General features: G+C 41.0%; 1 protein-coding gene across 1 annotated transcript; it reads left to right on the forward strand.

Annotated features, from left to right (window-relative positions):
- Window positions 1–9,710: 9,710 nt before the first annotated feature.
- Window positions 9,711–10,424, forward strand: LOC135473519 (zinc finger protein 479-like). Its single transcript, XM_064753369.1, has one exon. It carries the CDS (start codon window positions 9,711–9,713, stop codon window positions 10,422–10,424), a length of 714 nt encoding a protein of 237 aa, XP_064609439.1.
- The last annotated feature ends 6,170 nt before the right edge of the window (window positions 10,425–16,594 follow it).

Genomic DNA, 16,594 nt, shown 5'->3' on the forward strand with positions numbered 1-16,594 from the left:
CAATTTTGAGTTTAAGAAAAAAAAAGACCATGTTGGGAAATGTATGAAAAATTATCTAGAAGAACAAGTCCTGACGATAGAAAGATAAAAATATAAAAGAGCAGATTCTGCTGCTCGCACTAAAAACTGAAATGTAACGCTATATTAAACAATTTAAGCTATTAAGATCTAAACAGTAAGGCCACCGAATGCCTGTTGCTCTAAAGCATGTAAAGATAGTATTTTGTTGTTAACAAAGGCCAATTATAAAAAAAAGGATGTGGAAGATTTCGGTTTTTTGAAATGTGTTCTGGGAAGTATATAGCACGAAATGCACTTTGCAATGTTCTCAACTAGGATATGTTTTTTTTACTACTGCTCAATTCTACTACTTCGATGAGGAAATTATAATCTTATTTCATGAAAATGCAGTGATAAGTGTAACTGTGATTAAGGCTTGTACCAAGACGCTTTCAGGTTTCAGTTTCAATTTTGATTAATTAAAATTATTCAAAATTTCGAAAAAAGACGACCTCTGTCTGCAATTTCACGTAAGGCTGAATACGTTGACAAGCAAGCAGCTTGTTTTTAGTGTGTTATTCTCGAAATACATTTTATTTCCTCGAATTTTGATCTTGGATAATGGGGTTTCCTCTAACAAAAGCTAGCGCTAGTTTGATATAGGCCCTGCATGTCAAAAGTCATTTGTTGCGCGACGCGAACATCTTAGGTGATGCAGTTTCATCCTTGACGTATTTGGTCCGTTGTCAGTGAAATGACGTAAGACGTCGCACTTCGGACTTCTGTTGGTATCCCATTGACTTAGCGAAGGGCCTGGGATGCAACACGACATGGATTTTTCGCGATGTGTTACAGCTATTGGGAATTTGTGTTTTCTCTGAAAGCCCTGTCACACCCACACGTGCGATTAGTTAAAAAAAAACGTGAGAGCGAAAAATCGCGATATCTAATCGTCGTAAGTCTGGGATTGATCGTACGATAATTAAGTCATGGGGGGGGGTCTTGCTAAATATGAAGATATAGTCAGCGGTCGCATGCAAAAAAAATAGCTGCGATCAAGTGCGATCTAAGAAAATTCTGACAAATCTTAATTTGTCGGGCATTGTTGTTCACGCTGCGCACGAACATCGCAAAAAATCTCTATGAATCGTACTGAGAGCATGCAGAACATATCCAGCATCAATGTTGACTGCTTCTCTTACACGATTCCCTCTTATTTTCGCACTTATGTTTCTTTGCTGGTAGGTGTTCTCCGTCGTCTTGGGAGTTCGCCTTACTATTATTGACCTTATTAGTTGACGGCGGGTATACGAATGTCTGTTTCGACGCATAGGTTTCATTTTTTGCGCTTACACCACGAATATAATATAGTCGTGAGAGAGGCAACGGCTGTATTTGAATCCACATCGGTGCGTAATCCAAATGCAGGGGGAGCTTTATTTCAGTAATGTATTTGTTGCACCCCGTTCCAACATCGCAGATATGGAGAGAGAAAAAACCCCGTGTTAAATTTTGGCATTCGAAATCTCGTTCTTGTGTTGGAGACGAGAACAGCAATTCGAATTCGCCCATTGCATCAATTTAGGTGTGGTTGCAAACGGTTACAGAAGATCGTAGCGAATCGCAGAGTTCGTAGCTGGTCGTATATCTCTGGAGTGACGGCGAATTTAAACGACAGTCATGTTTATGAGTGGGCAAATGTAAGAAGACGGAGGGTGATGGAGAAGCACTGTGGAGACTCCGCATGTACACGCATGTGCCAGGGAACCTCTACATACTTCCTGTCACCTGAATATCTGAGTGCGGAAGGCCAATCCGCGTGGGAGATCTGTGGAGGTGTGAAATTTAAACAGTTTATATAGAGTCCATGAAGATGGTTTAGTCACTCCATCGTGTGTTTATAGTCACTATTAATAGCCGTTTATTCCTTGTTTTAAGTGTCAGAGAGAGTAATTTAAACTATCAAGGGACAATTTAAGAAAGGGATTAATTTTTTTTCTTGCATTGCATGTTCAAACTGTGATACATGTGTGTTAAAAATGTCATTATAAAGGGTATACTGGATCCGAAAATAAATATGTGTGTTAAAAATACCACCTTTGTTTATTCCAGTGTACTCGATGCTAAAATAAACGTTTGAATCAAACTTAACCACCATCCACACTCAGCTCTCAATCCCATAAAATTTGGCGGGGGATTGGGAGTGGTAACTGCTAGCCACACAAGCCAACTCACCCTGTTTTTGTCAGTCATCTGCCACACAAGCATCACACGGTGTAATTTTAACGAGATTTGGGTGCAAAACGAACACGGTGTAGGCGTATAACGCGAAATAATTATGGTTGTAAATTCTTACAATTGAGACCAGGCTGTTCATTACTCATTGAGAGAACAGCAGGCAGGAAAGGCCAGGGAACTTCCTTGTACTCTAAGGAAAATATTCAGCGTTGGGAGGAGCCATTGGGTTTAAGCTATATAGCATGGAAGGTCCAATCAGTACGTTGTGTAGTACACATGAGCGTTGGTCTAATGGAAACAGCTGGAAACAGTTGACGTCAATTTCGAAAATTACTGTAAACTATTAACTAACGTTTTTATTATGTTGAGTTTCTTTTGTGTTCGATTTCTGTTTTGATTCTCAAATAAATATCGCCACACCTGGTAAAGCTGAATATCTTTTAATCTACTCCCATTGAAGTTGCTCAGTGCATAGTTCATTCTTGTGACACGTTTGATTTTATTGCGGAACTCCATTGTCGGAACACTGGGCAAATTTTGTATCAAAATAGGAAGTAGAATATGGCCGGCGTAACGAAGCAAAACACGGATGGCTGAAGGCAAAAGAAACATTAAAAATGAAATAGACATAAATAGAATAATCATTAAACAGACCATCTGTATCTAAAATAGGGGTCGGTCAGCAACCTGCGGATGGTCGTGACTTTTCCCCTGGGCTGTGCCCGGTTTCCCCTCACCATAACGCTGGCCGCCGTCGTATAAATGACATATTCTTGAGTACGGCGTATAACACCAATCAAATAAATAAATAAATCTTAAAATACGTTCAAACATTTGTTAGATTTTAACCCTTATCTGGATGCAGTCAAATGTTTGGATTGTAAGGTGTGGTTTATATATGGGCATTTAGAATGGACAAAGAATGCGTCGATATGTTCTCCATATGTTCCCGTACCAATGTGTTTTTATGTAATAAAATGACTTGATTAGTGACATTTTGTTTCACGCCTAAATATTAGAAAAACAAGGCCAATCGCGGTGTTGAAATCGCAGCTCCCAAACCCCCACCTTTTTGGGAAATGCTTCATCCTCTTTGGAACATCAGTGGAAACTGTTGACTGCTTCTCTTTGCATGAATCCGTTTTAGTTTCATACTCTGTATACTTTCTTAGTTCTTTGGTGGTTTTTGTTAAACCTCGTTTTGGGAACTGATCTTGCGATTATTGACACTGAACGACCATTTTGGTTGACGGCTGATACACGAATGTATGTTTCCACGCAGAGATACTCGTCCATCCTCTTTCAAGTAGGCCTACTTCTGGGATTTTCATCGAGGACAAGTTCAGCCACGTTATTTCTTTCGGACTCGTTTACAGCTTTATAAACAGCCACCGTGCCAGACAGGACCAAGCAAACAGCGCTGGTCCCTCAGCAGGATAACTCTAAGCACACTCTGTTCTTTTCTGGAGTAAGGGCTCTTGTTGATTATGGGCCGATCTCTTGTATCCACTTCATCTCACTTCCCCATACAAAACTGGCCCACAGCTCATAAGTGGCCCATTCAGCGGCTTTAATCCCTCACTAATCAATGCCTCTATCGACATTCCCTCCCAAAGTCTGTATTTACGGGAATCGGCGAAAAAGCAAATTTAACTCATTTCACAAGAGATACAATTTTAGACGGTACATATGATCTTAAATAAATTAGCAGCCATTCACAGTTAGAAAAAGATGAAACTTTCTGAAGCGTTTTCGGAGATTATAAAAAGCTAAAATCCCATAAAGTGCTGTGTAATCCGTTTCCAGTCCACTGCAATGTAATGGCTTGAAGTAAAAACTCATAGTTTAATTTATACACAGAGTCGTGCCCTTCTGGCACGTATAGACGAGCTCCAGCTTCTTCTTCAATAGACAAAACCCACATCTTGTCACTTCACTGGTCATATGTAGGTAAGGTAAATTATTATTGATACACCAAAGACGTCATGTTTTATGGTCATCATGTCAATTGCCTGTATTCGTAACTCGTTAAAATTTTGTTTGGTTTGTACTAACAAAAACGTGGTGCTGATTCCGTCTTTTAGAAATGGCAAAACACGTATGAGAAGAGGAAGAAATTAAATTAGCCAAGGAAAACGGCAAATGTGAAAAATGACATGTTTGGTTTTTTGATATATCACCTCGGTTTGGTGGCAGTTATTACCTCGAAGTGAATCCGTGATGAATTCCTCGACCTACAATAATAGCGCCTGGTTGACACAAAGATTTATCATGATTTCAAAAACACACCCGTTTCTGTATCAGTCGGGTGCAAACTTTTAACCAAAAAGCCTTGAAAATAACTGGACGGAAGCGTACGTTTTTACCTTTGATGTGTGAAACGGAAATTGAAATCAGTTTGCGCCTAGGGCCTTGAATTAGTATCGTTAAGGAAGTTAATAACTTGACCACAAATAAATGTTTATGTCTTTACTTAACCTTTAAAGCATTCAATACAATTCATCAGCATGGTCATTTATTACAATTTCTTATATCGAGGAACATTATAACAGAAATACGTAAGTAATTTATGTATTTGTGTGAAGCCAAAAAACAACATCATAGTCATCACACAATAGTGAAGTGTGCCCGCCGTGTAATGAATGATGTTATCTAGATGATGGTTTGTTCGCTTAGATAAGGGGTAATTGTAGTACACAGTGGCAAATTTTCAATAGTTTAAGACTCATTACTTGGTAAGGAGTCTCTCAGAAGATCCGACTAAATGAAATCGATCGGTTCGATTGGCCATCTCTTACACAGCGACGGGGACTAGCTCTGGCGAGAGACGAATGACTCCATTAGGCCAGTTCCAACCTCACATATCTCAGCTAATGTCCCGCTCCTTTGATGTGAAAATCATTTTATTTCTGTTTGGCCAGCTTTGAATTCTACTGTTGAAATCTATTATCGATGTCATGCTTTATAAAGTTTCACTAAGACCGATTTCCATTTGCCACAGAAAAAATCTCGTTGTATGAGAAGAGACAGAAGGACAAGCGATGTAACTGGACATGTTCCCGGGATGGCCGTGTTTACCCTGTGTACAAACCGGCTTAGCCACATGCCTGGCTTTGATTCTCGCCTCCCGTTCCTCTGTCCATGTTTACATCTCCACATATTACGTCTGAGTCAACAGTATGAGGTTCGCCCCGACCGCCTTGTTCTCAGCGCCAGGTTTCCGTCATGAAGAACAACCAGAAATATAAAGAGGAATGGCGTCTCTTCGTACCCAACTCCTAACTTTCTCGTTATACTTTTCTTGGTTAGTTATTTTTGGAACGTTTAAACCTTTAATATTCAAGGAGGACAATAACTAATAATTAAAGATTAAACATTAATTATTTGAAGAAATTAATAACTTGACCACAACTGAATGTTTATGTTCGTACTTAAACTTTAATGCTTTCAGTGCAATGATGTCACTTTCGTGTCCAACGCCTCACTTCTGGTTCCTTTATTGCTTTTTTATTGGTTTGCTATTTTGAAACTTTTAAACCTTTATACTGTGAGCGTACATTTGTCCTGAACCAACTTGACTCAAGTTATTTTCTCTTAAAGCAGAAGATATACAGAGTTTACAGTGTCTAATTTTTTGGTTTCACATACAGTTTGCTAGAAGTGTGAGAAGAACTATCATGGCGTCATGGACTACTTGTACATGAAGGATGGCGTCGTCCATCTTTAGACCGTTTTTGCCATTGATAAGACAACCTAGTCATGATGTTGGCATCTATAGAAATGTATATCATCATACGCAGTAGGACTCTTTTGGACGTGCAAATCAGGCTTTCGTGAAAAATGCGTAAATCGCATATTCCATACTACACAAACTCGTGGCCAGTAACTGTTAGTCAGTATAGACATGCTATCAAAGCAAACAGAAAACGCCAATAAAACTCATTGACAGCGCTAGAGAAATGTATCGCTCTATTTACTCGCCAATCTATTTCTTACACCACTCTGTACAAGCAATCATTTTTTACATGGTTTTCGTGCAGAAAGCTTGGTGTTGGATAAGATTAAAGCACAAGACGTGTTAACAATATTGATTATAACGTTTAGCCGTGCGGTAATCAATCCCTGTCCAAAAGGCCAAATCTCGTTGTCCACGTGAATTACATCTCGCCATGTCGTATACCGAGTTTACGAGGAAAGCCCCACGTACAGCGTTACTGTCTGAAAGAACTGTTTCCGGTGAGAACTTTACATGCCATGCTGCTTGATCAAAGGGCCAAATTCGACATTCGCCAGTTAAACATTGGGCGTTCTCAGACGATAATTTCAACACCCTTCTTCAAAACATTCATTCGCTGAAAAACCAATTTCGTACAAAGAAATTTACTAGTATTCATTTTACCAAAACGTAAAATAAATACTCATGCATTTCGATAACCATTTATTTTCGTTTTACACCCTGTTCCATCAGAATACATATATAACATCAGGTTGAAATCATCACGGTATTTGCATATACCTAGTGATTCCTCGTCGTCATATGACTGAAAAACTGTTACGTACAGACATTCTGTTCTGAAGCAGGCGGTCGCCATCGGCGAAGAAGAAATCCTCGCCTTTCAGACTCCTTCATTTTCATATGTGTATGGTGAATAGCCTCTATACCCATGTATATATCTTATAGACGCTCGTAACAAGCCATGGTTCGAGCCCATGTGTCTGACATCGGAGGTATACCCACATCATTTAAGAATGTAACTTAGCCATTGTACAAGCCATTGTGATGTCTGAAGTCCACAGTTAACTATTTATCCCGAAGGAATAGCCAGTGATCTTAACAATCCAGACGTGTCTTGTGTCGGCGCCATCAAAGAGTACAAGAATGAAAGCGGCCACTGATAGTCTTGGTTCTCACAATTACACACAGAAAATTGTAAAAGAGGAATAATTAAGCTCCATTTCCGGCGACATTGCACCCCGAGGTGAGAATCTTATCGCCATACTGGAATAACAGATCAGAGTTGTGAAAACAGGTGAAACAGGTGTGTGCTTCCAATCCGACAAGAATTTCTCCGAAACGGTGTAAAAATACAATGTAAAAATCGCTGGAAACACTCAAATAATTTGGCCCATTCCAGCACCTATGGTCATGCCTTTAGAAAGCTTTTCGCACGGTTTATACGAAGTTGTAGGACGATCATTAAAGTTCGTTTGAGGTTTAAATCACACTAAAAGAAATATTGTACATCTGTGTTAGCTAGGAGTCCACTCAATGGTATAATACTCAGTCCCCTTAGTAAGAGTGTAAGTCTGAGTGCAAACTCCTTTCAAAACATTTTTTTGCGGGTTTAGGCTACACCGAAGATAAAAAAATCCGGAAATGGAATAAAAAATAAAAGTTCAAATCTGCTTCAACAGGAGTAGCCCACATTTTCCACAACTTAGATGATCTTCAATTTTTATTTTTATTTTTGTACCCTCCTCCGATATCGAGAAAGGATTTGTTCTGCCCGTAAAACAACAATTTAAGTTGTTGTTTTCTTATGCTATTTTCAGACCGATCATTAAACTCCGTTTGAATAGAAGGAAATAAAAAATGGTGTGCGAGGTTGTTACTAGGAGTCAGCCTTTTCTTACAGCGTGTGAGATATGGGTGGAGATATGTCGCTGGGTGTAACACTCTTCTGGGTGATACAGGCATGACCAAGTCTACGGCGGGCTTCCTTCGATCTCAATGAGCCACTGCTACACCTCATGAACTAGGTCATTTGATCTGCCCTATCGATCTACATGGCTTTGGCGCAGGACTCCTGTGAGGCGGAGAATGGTTCTTGTTCCACAAGTACCCTCGGGATTCCCGTGATCGTGGGGAACTAACAGACCGTTTCTCGTCTCCTTGTAGGAAAAAATGAAAAAGACGAATGAGAGCTCAATGTAAGGCGCACTTCCGTTGTATAGCGACATAGCCGGAGAACTCAGCTCTGGCTAAGTGGCTACAGCGTCGATGTTACAGGCTCAGGAACAAACTAAGCTTAATCCTCAGTTAGGGGTGGTACCAGGCTGCACAACCACTAGACGTTTGTCGTCTAATAACTCGGACACAAGAGCTAATTAACTATAGTCCATTTCTTTTAACCTGTCGCCTATATTCACCTCTGTAAAACCAGTCATACACACTGTCACGTAATTGGTCTAAAATCCGTTTCCACTAAGTATAGTTTTACAAATTCCCCTTGTCCAACAGTGCAGGACCCTGCGGTGTATGTTCTGATGTTATCCTTGGGAAACAGTTAACTCGTTCACACTGTCAGATTATTCAAATCCCAGATTATATAAGACGACCACACACGCACCCATAGCGAGTGACACATGTCACCACAAGCTCTACACATTGGAAGTCCATATTATTGCAAGAAAAATGCAATAATTAAAAAAACAAAAACAAAAATCTTCGTAATTTATAATGTTATACTCCATAAGCTTGTTTAGGTTTCGAAACCGTAGTGCTTCTAGTGACATCATAATTATTAAAACACAAGTTCAATGCTGGATGATACGCAGTTCCCATTATGTTTTGAAGAAGAGAGACACCAGTCACCTAAATTGAGATCGATTTTACTCTGAAACCTGTTCCAGAGACTGCCATGTTTAAAATTGTTTTCAAGTTTAGTATAATATAACCTTCATACATTAAATCTATTTTATTTTTTTTCAGCTATATGACCTCTCGACAATATGGCTTCAGAGTTCGATGTGAGGAAGTTCGGTTATGAAAAGCAACTTAATCCATTCGCTGGGCAGGGGTGTTTGCTATAACCGCGTGGAATGCGGTTATAGCAATACCCATTGTCCATCACGCCACTTGTGTATGAATGTTTATGACGTCACCCGAGCTCTCTGTGGTCAAAACAAGCTTATGACGCTTAACACTTTGATTTAGAAGAAGTGTTCTAACTACAGTTTCCTTGTAATAACATGGACGTTCAGCACTTGCGGTGTTACGTATCACAATAATGACAGGCAACTTTAGTTGCAAGTGTGATTGATTGCACACAATGAGTACGTTGTACTCAAGAATATCACACTTAAACGACAGCGGTCAGTATTGTGGTGGAAGGAAACCGGGGAAACCGGTGATCAGGGGCTCTTGGGGGATAGCTCAATCAATCTATCCTCATTATAGCTATACCAAAGACTGCAAAATGGTGGTTATACGCATTCCACAAACCTTCATCACATTCAGAATTATGAAGCGTTAAATTTAAAGCAAAGCCACAATGAACTAATTCTAGGGTTTATCACAAATGCACCATTATAGTCAGACTGGCGGCCAACGTCTGCACCATCAGACTGACGACAAATATCTGCACCATCGGACCGACGACAAACGTCTGCACCATCGGGACTGACCACAATGGCTTGCACCATCGGGACTGGCCACAAACGTCTGCACCATCGGGACTGACCACAGACGCATGCACCATTGGGACTGGCCACCAAACGCCTGCACCATCGGGACTGACCACAAAGGTATGCACTATCGGGACTGGCCACAAACGTCTGCACCATCGGGACTGGACACAAAAGTCTGCACCATCGGGACTGGCCACAAACGTCTGCACCATCGGGACTGGCCACAAACGTCTGCACCATCGGGACTGGCCACAAACGTCTGCACCATCGGGACTGACCACAAACGCATGCACCATTGGGACTGGCCACCAAACGCCTGCACCATCGGACTGACCACAAAGGTATGCACTATCGGGACTAGCCACAAACGTCTGCACCATCGGGACTGGCCACAAACGTCTGCACCATCGGGACTGGCCACAATGGCTTGCACCATCGGGACTGGCCACAAACGCATGCACCATCGGGACTGGCCACAAACGTCTGCACCATCGGGACTAGCCACAAACGTCTGCACCATCGGGACTGGCCACAAACGTCTGCACTATCGGGACTGGCCACAAACGTCTGCACCATCGGGACTGGCCACAATGGCTTGCACCATCGGGACTGGCCACAAACGTCTGCACCATCGGGACTGGCCACGAACGTCTGCACTATCGGGACTGGCCACAAACGCCTGCACCATCGGGACTGGCCACAAACGTCTGCACCATCGGGACTGGCCACAAACGTCTGCACCATCGGGACTGGCCACAAACGTCTGCATATTCTGACTGGGAGGTATGAGTATAAGTTTTAAATAATATTCGGTATTGCTGTTGGCCATAGCCACTATGTTATGTAAATATGTGTGATGCTGTACCTCCCATACACCCTGTACTCCCACCCTGAGTGGTTGGAGTGTGTAAATTAATGAAATAAATAGCCAAAAACATCTGCACCATCCAACTGACCTCAAACAACTACACCACGGGACTGACCACAAATGCATACACCATCAGACTGACCACAAACGGCTGCACAATCGGACTGATTTGTCACGGTAAGAAAGTCCATTACTGGAGCCAATTCTCATGGTTATGCCTCGGGCATTTAGATGTAAATAAATATATAATACTGTGATGTAAATCTTTAATACTGTGGTTTTAGCAAGTTATTTGTCAAATTATGACATGAGATATCATGTGTCTATTTTCTCTAACACTATGATTCGTTATCATGTCTCCCTATTTTCTCTCACATTATGACCCGATACCATGTCTCCCTATTTTTTCTCACATTGTGACTCGATATCATGTCTTCTCTTTGTTCTCTTACGTTATGACTCGCTACTAAATCTCCTGTGTTGTAATTCTCAGTGCGTTGTGCTGTGTCTCTCGTGTACGCTGTCTTCTATTGCGATTCCCAGTGTCTTGTCTTTTTCACTCTGGCCCCCATCACTGTCCTGTCACTGGGTCCTATCTTTAGCAGGTGCTTTCGCTTTCGCTAATACTATCTCATCTTTCATACCGTAGTTTTAATAGTGGTGTCTATCGAACAATTGCTCTCATTATATATAATCAATTCATGGCTTTTACTGTAACACGAATACAATGCCCTGTGTTTCACACTGTAAGCCTCAGCATCGTATCTTATTTGTGACAATGTTGCGTCTCTAAAAATATTAAGGGGGGACTGTGGCCTTGGGGGTTAGCACGCCAGCGCGGCGAAATGACCCAGAAGCCTCTCATCAATGTGGTCATTGTGAGTTCATGTTGGCTTCCTCTTCGGCCGTACATGGTAAGGTCTGTCAGCAACCTACAAATTGTAGTACAGCTAGTACAGCTCCCATATGTAATGTGGCTCTCACAACTCGGCTTAACAGGCGCGTTAAACAGTTCAATATGACATGCCCTACGGCATTCCTTTCTTAGACAATACAAATATAAGGATCTCATGTTATTGTTGACAGAGTATATCAGTGACTAAATACTATATACATTAAACTATAATGAATTGTCAGTGTGTTGGATTGTTCTACATAAAGTCTTGTATGAGTAGGTCAGTTGGAATAGTGTTAAATACGAATGGGCCCCATGGCGATTCTAGCGTGTCGGGTGGCCAATGGCTAGTCACCGGCTATGAGCTGCTAATCAATGGCGAATTATTCGGAAACGCTGACAGCCACGTCGCGTCTCTATGAATAAATAATTGCTACTCACATAAGTGGAGTGAGGGGACACTGACCGTACGGATTCCAGTGTATGATAGTTGCTTTGTCCGGCAGTTTCCTTTAGCAATGGAGGACAAGCCTGGCAGAGATACTACGTGATCCTCCTCACAGGGACGGTCGGGGGGATTTCCTGTGGACTGGCTAGTCTTCTAGCTATCTTCGGACCACGATTTGTTGCCGTGACAGTCAAGCAATCAGTCATATGCAATCAATCTTCCTAATAGTTAACCATCTATAGCATTTAGTCACACGGTCAAACAGTATATATCGATCAATAATAACGTTTCATACCGTACAGGAATCAAGCTTTTTAAATTCGTTATTATCATCCCCGGGGGCGAGAGAACCATCCGGAGAGTCCCTGTTAGCCGGATTACAACCGGAAGTCACACAACACTACGGTTTTACGGACTTCTTGCTCTTCCACTCGAATTGTTATGCGAGGTCTTTTCGGTTCGGGTTACAGATTAGATGCGAACAGTGGATATAATACATTTAATAGTGCAATTCAATGTATTAGTGTCATGCGCCATACAATTAAATGCTTACGATATGAACTGTTACGTCTGTGCTATGTTTTGTTGTTTATTCTGTTGGCTGATGGAATTCAAACTCGCCTTCTTCAAAATGCAATGCATTTCGATGAGCTAACAATTGGAAGGCTCCAATTCCATTATGGTCCATAGAGATGTTTTCTTTTCCTAAAGTAAACCGTGGGTTAGTCAGACTACCAGGACGTTAAACGTGATTTGATTCACAACTTTAACTTTCAAAGAATTTGCACCGATATTTATCTGAAACATTTACATAGTGATCAATAAACATATTTATTTGGGTTTCTAGTGAATTTATTGTTGCGATCAATAACTTTAGCCTTGTCTTAATATAGATTTATTCATTTATTTTGGTGTTTTTAACCGTACTCAAGAATATTTCACTTATACGACGGCGGCCAGCATTATGCTGGGAGGAAAATGGGCTGAGCCCGGAAATACAGATTATAAATATAGATTAACGAATGTATTTAACCATCATTTAAGTCCACATTGAGATATCTGATGATGTAGGTTTTCTTGTATCGCCCCCCCCCCCCTGCACATATTTTCATCGAGTCCACATTGAGACATCTGATTATGTAGGTTTTCTTGAATCACCATTATTTCATTGATTCGTTGGTGAAATTCCAGAAAGCTAATCCTTTGTTTTCTTCAATCAAATCGTACTCTGTTTTGTGTCCTACTTCACACTCAGCTATATTTCTAAGGGCTATTAATGGCTGTGGAGTTTGGAGCCTGGATGTCGTGTGCGTCGTATGAGAGTGAACACTAGGGTGATCCCACGCTATTACAGTCGGCAGCAGAATGCGTCGAATCGATCATCATCCGTATGATTATTGCCTATCGCTTCTGATAACACGCCATCACTTTGAGGAGTCAGTAAAGACAAATGCCACTTGATATTTTCACGATAAAAGGCGCTAGTGCTCGGCTGAGCAGTACGAATGTGGGAAACTCGGATAACTGGAGATTTGTCCAATTGTTGAGGGGTTTCTATACGACCCTCTCCGTTCCTATGGCAACGAAGGAGTCGCCACACCCGCTTTTCGCGAGCTTTCCTGTCAAATTGTCACTGACGTTATAATGGCTGCCACCCTTGATCATGTCACGTGATCTGATTTCTTAGGAATTTTGTACCGGTTGTTTGGTGTGGTTCTATAACGAGCTGATGGTGTCCTCGGCAGATCATATGGGTTGTATTGAGGTAGAAAATGTAATGGGATAGATCAATGTCAAAACTCGCCTAAATAACAAAGAGCTGATCAATATATCAAAGCCGGTCTCCGCTGTGTTGCCGGCTGTTGTGCGCTCAACAGCAAATGTCAAACCTTCCTAGGCAATGATCGCGTCTTAATTGACAACAACAACAACAAAAAATGAAGATCTCTCTTATTATGGGAAATTAATACTGCTCATAACAGTGCCATAACTAGCGGTATCTTGGTTCTCGGCAATACTTTCCCTCATCAATCAAGAGGCCGCCACGAGCACAACAGCACTAGATCTTTTCATTTTTTTATGACGGTAATGTAGGAATTACGCACCAAAATTCGTTAAGATTTCATTGATTGATGGACTGGGAATACCTCACATGATTGAGTCTCTGACGCTTAAAGGCATCGGGAATAGAGCGATTCACATGCAGACAAAGTACCAATACAGCTAGCTGGGATGTCAAATAAATGAACTGACAGTTTGTGATTAACAGAATGGAGTGATGCTGTGGTTACTTTGAACTTTTAGTAAGGAATTAATAACAAGAAATCTGCAAAAATATCCTTTTAATATGTATGGAACTGACAATCGAAATGAGATAGTTGTTTCGTTTTATCTTACAAGTTGATCTAAATTGGCACATATGAACCGAGATGAATTAATGAGCCTCCACAGGCAACTCCACAGAATGGCTATAGGTCTCTAGTCCAGACTGGAGCCCAAATTGAAGATGTGCTTATGAGATGAACAATCACAATGGAAAACGCACAAAAATCCCTATGATTTGCATCGTCATCTTGGCTAATATACAAAATCTACACAGGAAAGACAGGTATATAGTCATTGATGGAGGAAATAAATGTCCCTTAACGTCAAATATTCGACGTCAAGTCTACATACTGCCTAAGACAGTTCCACACCCAATCAGGGTGGCTGGACCGGCTCGCCATACTGTAACAGTGAACACGTAAGTCCAATAACGGGTGAGATTCCCTAAGGTTATGCACTGTGCATTAAGTGGTCTTCTCTGAGACAGTTGGCTACAGACTGGACAGCTCCTAGTCAATAGACACCATCAGGTTGTCAGATACGATACAAGTTTCATCGTTGATTGAGAAAACGCCTGTCGACTCGTAACGTAGACCGCGCTGAAATGATGTCAAACAGGAACACAATTAAAACAGCTGATGAGGACATTGGCGGTTTGGCGGGCTACACGTATGGATTTCTGTTCGTCGGACGGCAGGGAACTCCATGACACATTAAGATAGCCCCGACGATAACATAACCTCCTTCTGTATCCACAGCGCACTCAGTCGATGGCCAAGATGTAGATTTACATGAGTGGGAGAATAAGCCCGTCTCTTCGGGAATCCCCAGGCTGATTATGACCGACATTGGAGGCAATATCCGTCTGGATCGCAAACAATAATCGGAGCGATCAAACTGAGGGGAAACGCCGCGGCACGCCATCCATGGGAGGTACTCACAATAGCCACTCGCCACTAACTGTTGGTCTTGTCAGGGAAGGGCTGGGACGAGTGAGACCCAGACAGTTCAGGTACACTGAAGACGGAAACAACATTTATTTAGTTTGAAGATAAAATTAAAATCACGGTTTTGTTGTTATGCGATTCTCTCCCAAGTGATAAGAACTCATGGTGTCACAGTGACCTGGCAAGATTCGAAGAAAACTTTGTAATCAAAGCGTGGAGAAAAAGTAGCAATTTTTCAGCACGAGGATATTGTGAGGAGCGGGTAACCTTCCACGTGTAAAGCAAGTCAGGCTCGAGATCAGTAGTACATTGGTCTTTTTCTCATATTTAAGTCGTCTTCCATGTACGTGCAAAGCAGTTACGTAATAAATATATTAAAAAAAGAGAACAAGTTCATACCTTAGGTAGTAAAATATTTCCTAACACAACAGAGGGAAGTTTCAAGAGTTTGCAGCACACCATTCTATATGGCTACGGTAAGTTAGAACAAGATGACCGATGTTACACATTCACAGTGAAAACGACCGACAAACAACTGTACGGATCCACTGAGGCCTGTTCCTGTAAAGTGTGTTAATAGTCCTATATCCCAATATATTGTCTAAAATCCTTTACTCCTGTGTAGAGTTCTTTGCCTCTACAATATTTTGCTCCTATGTAAGGTCTATAATCCTTTGTTACTATATAAAGTTTACATACACATTCAAGGTAAACATCCTTTAGCTTCCAATCGTTTTCGCACGAAGTTCTCTCCATTCACAATGTTCCTTTTGTTCTCCATTGCTGGTATGCATGAATCCGACGACATCTGTATATACAAACTTCCATCAGGTGACTTCACACCACAGATCCAAGCTCATTCACAAAAAGGCGGTTAAATTAACACTACTGTGTTTGGAGATTGGGAATCTGACAATTCACAATAAGAGCGTGTCAACGATGATAGCACCAGCAATAATATCAACTGTCGTATAAAATCTGCTAGAATCTACATCTGGGTATTAACCAACCAGCCATACATGTACAGTCGCGCAGAGATAAGGAATGTACACAGATGGGCGTTGGACCCATGCGTTTGAATACAGCGGAAGTCAGTTTTCATAAAGAACCGTCTTTTATCGGCCATTCAAGGCAAACAAAAATCAGCACGACGCGTTGGCAGTATTTCCTCCACATAACTCTCTCTTTTTTTTTTAAAAAAAGGACTGTCCCAAGTCGAATACAAATCTGAAAAAGAAAAACTTTAAGTTTAAAAATGTCATCGTAATAAACAGTAATTGATACTTTCCTTCTGTCAATAGTGTCAATATCATGCAACATCTTATAGAAAATCAAACAGAAAAATGACAAATTTAATAAAGCAATTAAATGTCACAAATTATTAGAAATTGTCATGAATTTCCTCTGTCATTTAAAATTAAAACATAAAAAGAAATAGAAATAAAGAAAGAGTGTCAGTGTTT

Source organism: Liolophura sinensis, chromosome 8 (genome assembly GCF_032854445.1).
Source record: "Liolophura sinensis isolate JHLJ2023 chromosome 8, CUHK_Ljap_v2, whole genome shotgun sequence".
In the NCBI taxonomy this organism is placed as follows: domain Eukaryota; kingdom Metazoa; phylum Mollusca; class Polyplacophora; order Chitonida; family Chitonidae; genus Liolophura; species Liolophura sinensis.